Source organism: Salvelinus namaycush, chromosome 25 (assembly GCF_016432855.1).
Source record: "Salvelinus namaycush isolate Seneca chromosome 25, SaNama_1.0, whole genome shotgun sequence".
Taxonomy (NCBI): Eukaryota; Metazoa; Chordata; class Actinopteri; order Salmoniformes; family Salmonidae; genus Salvelinus; species Salvelinus namaycush.
In genome coordinates, this window is record NC_052331.1 from 7710345 (window position 1) to 7722306 (window position 11962).

The 11962-nt window shown below is 42.8% G+C and overlaps 1 protein-coding gene across 1 annotated transcript in view; it reads right to left on the minus strand.

Moving 5' to 3' along the window:
* The window catches only part of LOC120020588 (receptor-type tyrosine-protein phosphatase delta-like), a 74926-nt gene extending 65737 nt beyond the window's left edge, over positions 1-9189 (minus strand). The window contains exons 1-3 of the mRNA XM_038964291.1: positions 9051-9189; positions 5910-6055; positions 5466-5607 (exon numbers count right to left, since the gene is read on the minus strand). Coding sequence (XP_038820219.1) covers positions 5466-5607; positions 5910-6055; positions 9051-9189 — 427 coding nt within the window. The remainder of the gene's footprint in view (positions 1-5465; positions 5608-5909; positions 6056-9050) is intronic.
* Between the last annotated feature and the right edge of the window lie 2773 nt (positions 9190-11962).

The following is an 11962-nucleotide window of genomic DNA, read 5'->3' on the forward strand; positions in this document are numbered from 1 at the left end:
TGTATACCACCCCTATCTTGTCACAACACAACTGATGGGCTCAAACACATTAAGAAGGAAAGAAATTCCACAAATTATATTTTAACAAGGCACACCTGTTAATTGAAATGCATTCCAGCTGACTACCTCATGAAGCTGGTTGAGAGAATGCCTAGAGTGTGCATGTCACGACTTCCACCGAAGGTGGCTCCTCTCCCTGTTCGGGCGGTGCTCGGCGGTCGTCGTCGCCGGCCTACTAGCTGCCACCGATCCTTTTTCCTTTTCATTTGTGTCTGTCTGTTTTGTTTACACCTGTGTCCTATTAGTTGATTTCGGTGGGTTTATTTACCTTCGCTGCCTGCTAGTCTTTGTGTGGGATTGTTTGCTGTGGTTACTTGGTTAGGGGTGCGTGTCTGCACCACAGAGTTTTCTTTCACATGGCAGTTGTACCGTTTTGGTATTGAGTTTAGGAGTAGAGGTTTCTCCTCTGTGTGTAGCGTTTATTTCCCTGTGTGTGGCAACCTCGTTTGGGCATACCCCCCCCTCCCCATGTTGCTGTTGAGTTGAGACTTCTGAATAAACGATTGTGCCACTGGGACTTCCTTGCTCTCCTGCTCCTGATTCCTGCACCTCCCTCCTTCAAGGAGGCACGTAACAGTGCAAAGCTGTCATCAAGGCAAAGGGTGGCTACTTTGAAGAATCTCAAACATAAAATATATTTTGATTTGTGAAACACTTTTTGGGTTACTACATGATTTCATATGTGTTATTTCATAATTTTGATGTCTTCACTATTATTCTACAATGTAAAATAAAGAAAAACTCTTGAATGAGTAGGTGTTTCCAAAGTTTTAACTGGTACTGTATATATATTTTTTTAAATGCCTCTTGGGCCCAGCCCCTAACTCCCACAATTGACCAGTAACATTGATTTATTATGCATTTTATTTTTTTATTTTGTATTAATCAGTTATCCAATCAAGGCAGGGCCCCCCAGTTACCCACGTGGGCCCCCTACCTCCTCTCCTCCCCCATCTGATGATTAGCAGAGCGGCAGCAGCAGACTGTCTACACTCATTGACAGCAGGATCATTGACAGAGTCCTCCTGTGGTAGGCGGTTGAAGTTAAAAATAATTTATATGTACAAATATGTATTATTATTTCATTATTTAAGTCTATGGTGCAGTCAAGGTCCAGGAGACAGATTGCAAAGTATCATAGAATGTAAGTCTACACCTCTGGCCACATAAGGGGCTTAAGTTGAAATTGAAATTCAGAAATTACACAGCTCTATTGAGGAAAAATAGCTTATGGTTTAATGGCTCACACAAACACACTCATGCGCACACGCACGCACGCACGCACACACACACACACACACACACACACACCCAGAAGGGCTATAGGGTTTATGTAGTAATGTCCCACAGAGTGGGGGGGTTGGGTGTGTTTGTATAGTGATGACAGGCCTATGAACAGATGGACAGGAGGCTATTCCCCAGGCTACCAGCCTTCTGCTGAACACCACAAGCCTGCCAAATCTACCCCTCCTTCCCTCCTCATTATTTTCTTCTATACCTCCTCTCTTCTTTCTCTCCCCTCCGTCTCTCTCCACCCCTTCTCCTGCTGTGTCACTACTCCCCCTCCTCCACCACTGAGTCCCCGTCCATCTTTCCCTATATCCCCTCTGTCTCTCTCCTCCTGTACATCCTCCTGTACATCTCTCCCTCAATCCCTCTCTTCCTCGTCTTCCCTCCTGCAGAACTGGGTCCCTGTCCAAGCCCAGTTCTAATCCTCTGCTTTCCCATGTAAAAAGGAGTCGTTATCCCATCCATCCCTCTTCTCCATCCCTCTCTCTCTCTCTCTCTCCATCCCTCTCTCCTGTGTTGGGTCTAGGCCCAGTCCACAGCTCCTAGGCTTACAGCCAGGCTTACAGCCAAACGCAGCTACATTAGATTCACACCATCTCCGTCTGGGAAGCGAACAAATTAAGTGATTATGAGAGAGAAGCTGTAGTCTAAATCACATGCTAACTGGTCCTCAACACAGCCAAATCACACTAACTCTCAGGCTAAAAAAGAACAGCTCCTTCTTTCCTGCTATAGAAGGGTGTAAGCAGGGTGTTTGTCACGTCTTGTGTTGAGAGTGAAGGGGACAAAGGGAGAGACTGTGTGTGAGCAGGTGTGTGAGTGTGTGTGCAAGATGTGTGTGCTTAAAATAGACAGTATTACAGTTTTTTTCAATTGCTAACAAGCATCGGTCAATACTGAAGCCACTTTTTCAAAACTCTTCATTACCAACGTGCATCTCGGCCAAACAGTTAATCTCACCTCCAAAACTCACTCAAAACCACCAAAACACTTCATACATGTCTCAAAATAAGCTTGTTCGACCAGAACACTGGCAACAGTTCTCACTCAGAAAGCATAACTTGTTACTCATAACACACTGACCTACAAAACACTGACAATAGGGAGCATTACATGAATTATGAACTTTTCTCTTTGAAGTTTGAATGATTTTTCACATAAATCAGTATTTCATTATAGAATAAGAATAGCACCTTTTCACTTTATTGACTGTACTGAAGTAGATGTAACAAGAATAAATCAGAAATGCAGCAATTTGCTTCAATAGCCTTTATTTATTTCTATATCTTTGCATATAGTAATTTACTTGTGAAAATAAAAAGTTGAAACAAAAAACTAATTCCTGAAATTCCAGGGAGGCAATAATAATTACAAAAAAAACCATCATCAACATGTATAGTATAATCACTCATACTGTACAGTACTGTGAGGGTTCTAGTTCTCATCAACATGTATAGTATAATCACTCATACTGTACAGTACTGTGAGGGTTCTAGTTCTCATCAACATGTATAGTATAATCACTCATACTGTACAGTACTGTGAGGGTTCTAGTTCTCATCAACATGTATAGTATAATCACTCATACTGTACAGTACTGTGAGGGTTCTAGTTCTCATCAACATGTATAGTATAATCACTCATACTGTACAGTACTGTGAGGGTTCTAGTTCTCATCAACATGTATAGTATAATCACTCATACTGTACAGTACTGTGAGGGATTTAGTTCTCATCAACATGTATAGTATAACACTCATACTGTACAGTACTGTGAGGGTTCTAGTTCACATCAACATGTATAGTATAATCACTCATACTGTACAGTACTGTGAGGGTTCTAGTTCTCATCAACATGTATAGTATAATCACTCATACTGTACAGTACTGTGAGGGATTTAGTTCTCATCAACATGTATTGTATAATCACTCATACTGTACAGTACTGTGAGGGTTCCAGTTCTCATCAACATGTATAGTATAATCACTCATACTGTACAGTACTGTGAGGGTTCTAGTTCTCATCAACATGTATAGTATAATCACTCATACTGTACAGTACTGTGAGGGTTCTAGTTCTCATCAACATGTATAGTATAATCACTCATACTGTACAGTACTGTGAGGATTCTAGTTCTCCTCAACATGTATAATATAATCACTCATACTGTACAGTACTGTGAGGGTTCTAGTTCTCATCAACATGTATAGTATAATCACTCATACTATACAGTACTGTGAGGGTTCTAGTTCTCATCAACATGTATAGTATAATCACTCATACTGTACAGTACTGTGAGGATTCTAGTTCTCCTCAACATGTATAATATAATCACTCATACTGTACAGTACTGTGAGGGTTCTAGTTCTCAACAACATGTGTAGTATAATCACTCATACTGTACAGTACTGTGAGGGTTCTAGTTCTCATCAACATGTATAATATAATCACTCATACTGTACAGTACTGTGAGGGTTCTAGTTCTCATCAACATGTATAATATAATCACTCATACTGTACAGTACTGTGAGGGTTCTAGTTCTCAACAACATGTGTAGTATAATCACTCATACTGTACAGTACTGTGAGGGTTCTAGTTCTCATCAACATGTATAATATAATCACTCATACTGTACAGTACTGTGAGGGTTCTAGTTCTCATCAACATGTATAGTATAATCACTCATACTGTACAGTACTGTGAGGGTTCTAGTTCTCATCAACATGTATAGTATACTCACTCATACTGTACAGTACTGTGAGGGTTCTAGTTCTCATCAACATGTATAGTATAATCACTCATACTGTACAGTACTGTGAGGGTTCTAGTTCTCATCAACATGTATAATATAATCACTCATACTGTACAGTACTGTGAGGGTTCTAGTTCTCATCAACATGTATAGTATAATCACTCATACTGTACAGTACTGTGAGGGTTCTAGTTCTCATCAACATGTATAGTATAATCACTCATACTGTACAGTACTGTGAGGGTTCTAGTTCTCATCAACATGTATAGTATAATCACTCATACTGTACAGTACTGTGAGGGTTCTAGTTCTCCCTCTCTCCTGCATTTGGCCACAAGTTCTCATCAACATCACATCGTATATCTTCTCTGGCGATGCATCTTGGAAAGCATCTTCTGGAATGTCTAATCCAACCCTGCCACTCTTCTCTCCCCAACAACCTGTCTTCCTTGATCCATGTTTCCAAACTAAATTATTCCGAAGAAGTCCTCTTTTGTCTGTTTGGTAACGAGACTAAAAACAGGACACTTGGGTAGGCTTTCAGCTGAAATTGCAATCAGCTGTGTTTGGAATGATTATATATTCTGCTGAGATTTTCTATATATTTCAATCTGGTTACTGTAGACATGCACGCCATTTGCCATCATTCTGTTTTGAATGTGTTTTTAACAGTTTTGCAAACAGTGTGTTAGCATTTGAAAACATGTGCTGCAAATATATAGTTTTGCAGGTGGTGGAGTATGAATGAGAAAAGAGTTCATGGATTTCGGAGAATGTGGTCATTGAATGCATTTTGTGTGAAAGCAATGAAAAATGATTCACAGTTTGGTCCACATACACTTCTGTTTCACTGACTGTAGCCACAAGGCTACTTTGACCAATGCATGTTAGCAATTATACTGTAATGAAGATGGTCATGAAGAGGAACTCAGTCACACATGCACACACAGTCTTGTTTAAATAACCTTGTGGGGACACACAATTTATAACCATTCAAAATCCTATTTTCCCTAACCCTAACCCTTACCCTAACCCTAATTTTAACCTTAACCCCAAAACCGAACCTTAACCCTAAACCTAAATCCTAACCCTAAAACTAACCGTAACTCCTAAACCTAATTCTAACCCTAATTCTACTTTAACCCTAAACCCCCTAGAAATAGCATTTGACCTTGTAGGGACTAACAAAATGTCCACAGTTGGTAAAATGTTTGTTTGTTTCCTATTCTTGTGGACACACACACACACACACACACACACACACACACACACACACACACACACACACACACACACACACACACACACACACACACACACACACACACACACACACACACACACACACACACACACACTCACCTCGTATGATGGCTAGCTTGGCGGTGGTGGCCACCTCTCCCTCACTGTTGCGGGCCACACACTCATAGACGTTTTCATCTCGGGGGGCCCTGAGAGGCTGGATCCTCAGCACGGCCCCCGCTCCATCATCAAACTCTATCGTCTAGGGGAGAGGAGGAGAAAGGGAACAGTCAGGAAACAGCCAGCGGAGAAACAGTCAGGAACAGTTTGGAATGAGGAGGAAAACAAGAGGAGACAGAAACCAAGACAAATAACCAGGAAGAGACAGAAACCAGGTGAGTAACCAGGAAGGAGAACAATTGGGAACGAAAGGAAAAGGCCAGTATTCAGGGGAATAAAAACAAGGAGAGAAGAGCTGGTACAACAATTGATAAAACAAAACCCCTATAAAATTGCTAATAGACAAATATGATCTTTACAGAGTGGAGAATGGAGTGAGCTCACCTCTATGCGTTGGGAGTTGACCTTCTTGCCCTTCTTGTTCCAGTTGACCATGGGCTTGGGGTCACCTGACGCCTGGCACACGAATGAGGCCACGCCTCCCGACACCCCAATCTGGTCTCCGGGAATCTTGGTAAACTTGGGCGCCGCTGGGATAGACAGACAATTCAAATCAATTAAATATTGTCCTCATAGGGAAATTCTGTAGCCAGGAGTCCAAGACATAATGCAGTTCAGAAAACAAACAACTAATGGATCCATAAACCATTAGTTAGACAGACACATCCACATCATTAAACATTATTAGAATGATGGTACTTAAATTATTTTGCTTAATATTTTCCCCATGTAAATTTACATTAAACATATTTTACATTTTAGCAGATGCTCTTATCCAGAGCAACTTACAGTAAGTGCATCCATTTTTATACTCGGTCCCCCGTGGGAATCGAACCCACAACCCTGGCATTGCAAGCACAACGCTCTACCAACTGATCTACCCAAAGATAGACAGCTCTCACTCAAGAGATGCCAACTAGCCAAAAGCCGTGGACAGGAAGAGAGAGACATGACATCACTGAGTCGTGATGGACATGGTGATTGGCCGCTAAGTACAGTCCACTTCCTGGCTATCATTTAGAGGACATAACCAAGGACTTCCTGTGTGTCATCTATAAAAGATGTGCTTCAGCTTCACAGGAGAAGGTTTTTTCACTACCCTGGGGCACGCTACTCCACTATGCAGCACAGATTGTGAGAACACATGGGTGGGTGCTACACGGGTGTATGAAAAGGTGTCGTGGAAATTCACAGCAGATAATTGGCTTTAATGTATTAATATCACACATACCCTTTTCAGCCTCTGCAGTAAATTACAATGAAACAATGAGACCATTTTGAGTACAAGGATTTAGGGATTGCATTAGTACATACATTTGGCTTTTCATTTATACCCTTCATATTTATAAAGCCCAGTTCTAACAGTGTTATGCAGTTTTAGAACAAAGTTTGCTTGATCTGAACGGTCTAGTTTTAGAACGTGTCATGTCGGCTGCTAGAGTTTCCAAAATGCAGTAATGCTTATTACTAACAGTGAATAAAAATCTATTTCAGGCACAAAAATTCCATTACATTTCCACTGTGCTAAAATCTTGTCAAGCTACTTCATACATTTATCTCTCCTCTCTCTCGCACACTGCCTCATACTGTCCCTCCCTCCCTACGTCTCTCTGCCCATCTTAGAATGTCAGACTCTTCTTCGGCAAGCCCAGAGTTCTATCCCTCTGTGTCTGTTACCATGGCAGCCAGCTTAACTCCTCCTCAGTGGAGGAATCAGTTCTATCCATCAGGGCAAAGCCGGCCTGACCCTCACCATAACAACCTCCCTTCCTCCCTCTCTACCGCTCTCCCACCTCCGTCTCTCACTCACTCCATCACTGGTCCAGCTCCTTCTGCGTTGATTCAGTTCTACAATAGAGAGGCAGAGATGCTGAAGAAGGAAAAAAACACACTGCAATAACTCCCCAAAATCACTGAGAGACAGAAAAGCTCTCTGGCTTTTATCCCTCCCCTGCTAACTTCACACTTCAGTGAGTAACAGTCACACAGCAGCCAGCCCACCTCTGAGCTGTGAGGTAAAGTGCCTGAGCAGAAACCGAGAGAAACCTCAACAATACTTTTCGGGGGGGAAAAACGGCGTATTATTGGAGTTTTTTTTTTTACCATACACGTCACACACTCTGTCAGTTGTGAAGTGTTGCACTTGGGAACAGGCAGTACTTTGGGGAGCTGTGAGGGTTGATTTCACATTCAACATTGGTTTACATTTCTGCACTGTCACTTTCAAAGAGATTATTGTGCTATTCCCACTGCACACTAGAACCAATTCTAATTACATGGGTGCAACTACCGGCCTCCAGCTGCATTCTGTTCTGGTTAGAGCCTTCGGTTCTGATTCAAACAAGACACACATATTGGTTTTCCTTTCATGAAAAATCCCCCCGAATTTGGTGAGGATAGTCAAGAATGCAGTCCGTCCCTTTAAAGACTGAGTAGCCTTGACTCCTTCACTCCCTGGCTGCCAGTGGGATATAATGATAGACTTAAGACTTACATATATCTGGCCTATCATAATGAAACACCACAGGGCTATGATTATCTAATAGCAGTGCTGGGAAGGTGTAATGTGCAGATGTGCGTCAGTAGGTAGCAAGTGGGTGTCATGATACTATAATCACCCCCACTATGACTGGAGGCTGGAAATTACATTCGTCTGGACAAGTCTGACCAGATCACTCAGGTTCACTGTAAATCCATACCAATTACAGAAGTGGCCTATAACTAGGGTCCAGAGTTTTTCCTGGTCAGGTTACATGGTCAAGAAAAACGCAAGGTCCTAGCCACCAACCAAAACAAATATTAACATCAGTGTAAGAAATATGGTGGTTCAGACTGCTCTTTTTGGGATGTTATTTTCTTTGAGTCACAGAGCAACACTTCACAATAATACCTCTAGGTAACACACTGTCCTTTAAATTTAGAACTGTAAGACATATCAAGACATGCTTTCATACAGTAGCCTCAATGTGATGACTAACTATAGGCTGACATCCCCTCACTGCTCATCAGTGTCAAAAACCATTCATGCTCTTCAGTGCCACATACTTCCGTAGCGTTTTCCGTGCTGCAGTGTTAAAATGAGATGTGTTCTCTGTTCACCTGTCTTGCTGTCGATCCTTAAGACAAGACATCTGTTGACATGCTTTAATGAAGGTGACGATCGGATAAGCGCTGACGTGTGTGTGCTGCTTATTAGTGTAACAAAACCACCTGACAGATCTTGTTAAACACCCATCACCGCAGAAACAGACAGGCAGACACACCTTCACCGGTCCACCTCCAGCCCAACACCACGTCACCACTCACTGCAGCTAGCGTTGACCAACACAACACACTGTTACAGATGCTTGTCAGCATAGAGAGAGGGATAGAGAGAGAGTGAGATAGAGAGATAGGATGCACCGACGGCCATGCAGAAAAACGGACAAACCTACACATAAACAAATCGACCAATTGGAGGACATACTATACAGACACATGAACTAACACACCCACACAAACATACATCTGTAGTGTGTTACTTACCTAAGGCGTCAGAGAGGTTAGGCAGGGAAGTGAGCACCAGCAGCAGTGGCAGCAAAAAAGGGGGGTAGAGGCAGAGGCCGTACCCAGGGCGAGGCACCCTGGACTGGGCTACGGTTCCACCCGGACTGGGGGGAACCATGGTACCTCCGGCGACTGGGGATGGAGGTGGGGGATGGGGGGAACTTCACTCAACAGGGATTGGCACTCTGTGGAAAAACAAACAAAGCAATACAAACAAATGTGTTCAAATAAATACGAGGGAGAGAATATCCTTTTGAAGATCAATAAACAGAGTCGATGATCATACCGGATTTGGTCAGTTGAATAAAAAACACCTTTGACTTTGGATTGACAGGTCAAGCAAGCCTCTGCATGTGTATACAGTAAATACCCATAAATAAAAGGAAGGTGTTGAGCCCGGTACAGACATTGTATTCAGTCTCTCCACCCACTGTTCTTCTAGCCTTTCTACTGGCACAGTCTTTCCCCACTGGCCACAAATAAACATATAAACCACACATAAAACCCTAATATGGAAACACTCCAGCAAAGACGATATTGAAGCAGAATGGGTGTTTATGCCATCCCGGCACCGTGCAATATTCAATAAGAGCGTAATATCTATAATGTTAGATGGCAAAGGCCCCCTATAATAGATGTCCTGTGGGTAATCCTAGTCCAACCAGGGGGATCAGGCCTGACTCTTCTTTGCCTGGGGAGGATTTTTTATCCCTGACAGGAGAGGAGACATTCAGCCGAGCTCTGCAGAAGCTCCCCATCCAGGAGTCAATAACTCCTCCAGTCGCATCGATCCCTCCCTCTTTCCTTCTCTACCTCTATTCCTACCTCACCACCCCCGCCCCCAGTGTAGGAACGCAGGTGTGAAACCAAATGAGACAGGCTTCTTTGTTTCATCCTGTTCAGAACGGATGGAAGACACACAGAGAGACACAGACACAAGTGCACACAGACTTATATAGATACATACGGATTAGAGGAACACACACGCTTACGAGTATGCAGACAAGCACATGCACCCACATCCTACACTTCCCACAGTTATCTACAGTTTCTCACATCCAGTGAAAGTGTTGAACGTGGTTCCCTAATACAGGGACTTTCTACCATTTCCGGTCGAGAGTTCCATATTAAAACGTATATGGAATTCTCTAGCTCTTATCTGACACGCTTAAAGGCATTGGAGCCTGGCTCTTTAACCCGTCTGAGCTCTAAATATAACCGGTCTATAAACGTATCTGTCCATCTGACATATTATTCATGGAGCGCTACTTCCCTGCTTCCCCTTCTCTCTTATCTAGGCTTGGAGAGAAGTTCCTAATAGATAGGGAATCGAAGAGCTTTCAGGATCTATTTTTCAATTCAATAACCTAATAGCTACAACCTAATTAGAGATCGTCCAAATGCCATTCCATCCACCACGATCAAGTCTCCTCTTAAAGAAACTGAATTTATTGGCTAGCATCATCAGCATGATGCAATGGATGATAAGAAGCATGTGGGTCCTGTTGAACTGGGCTGACTCAGTAGGGTAACATTGTAAAAGGGTTGTAGAAAGTCAATGGAATAAATTCCTTCTTGGAAATCTCTCTTTCCCACTATGGTGACTTGATCCTGATCTGATTCAATCTTGAGTGGTCTGTCACTCTAATCAAGCCCCTGTTCTGGTCTACCCTTCTCTCATCTCAATCCCTCATCTCACACCTGTCTACTTCTATATCCCCCTTACCCGTCCAACCCATCACCTGTCTCATCCCCCGTCTCCCCATCTTGTTCTCCGTGGCTCCACCTTCCCTGTCCCCTGTCTCTTCCTCCCCATCTCCTTCTATTGTATTTAACTGGATATCTATGTCAACCTTTAATCCCTCATTTCCCCACAAGGCTCCCCTGTCTCACCCCTCCCACCCTGTCTCACCCCCCTCCAACTCCCTGTCTCCCCCTCCCCCGCCTCGCCCTCCCTCTTGTATTTAACCTGCTATCAAAACCTTTGATCCTTCTCTTTCCCCACATTACCTGTTCCCCAGCTGCACCAGCTGCCTGGGCTGTGGTCCATTAACACAGTTAAACAAACAGGTTTACTGTGAGTCTGGGAATGGAGAAAACAGTCCCATCTACATACTGTACTGCAGGCCTTGCCAGGAGCGGTCGTAACAGTTGTTAAAGCCGTAAAACTAATCTCATCTCTACTACCCCTGCATTGACCCTGTTGGCTGGGAAGCCATGTCAGATTTGCCTCTGGGTTCTTATGTTCACCCTTGGCACATGTCCCTTACTGTACTGTACCTACAGAGAGCATATACTATAGCATACATCACATCTAGAGGGTGTTTGGAGCAGGGCCATATACAGTGCCTTCGGAAAGTATTCAGACCCCTTGCCTTTCTCCGCATTTTGTAACCTTACAGTCTTATTCTAAAATGGATTAAATACATTTTAAAAACTCAGCAATTTACACACAATACTCCATAATGACAAAGCGAAAACAGGTTTTTAGAACATTTACAAATGTATTCAAAATAAAAATAAATAAATACCTACTTTACATAAGTATTCAGACCCTTTGCTATGAGACTCGAAATTCAGCTCAAGTGCATCCTGTTTCCATTGATCATCCTTGAGATCTATCTATACCTTGATTGATACAATTGATTGGACATTATTTGGAAAGGCACACACCTGTCTATATAAGGTCCCACAGTTGAAAGAGCATGTCAAAAACCAAGCCATGAGGTTGAACGAAATGTCCGTAGATCTGGGGAAAGGTACCAAATAATTTCTGCCGCTATGAAGATCCCCAAGAACACAGTGGCTTCTATAATTCTTAAATGGAAGAAGCTTGGAACCCCCAATACTCTTCCTAGAGCTTGCAGCCCGGCCAAACTGAGCAATCGGGA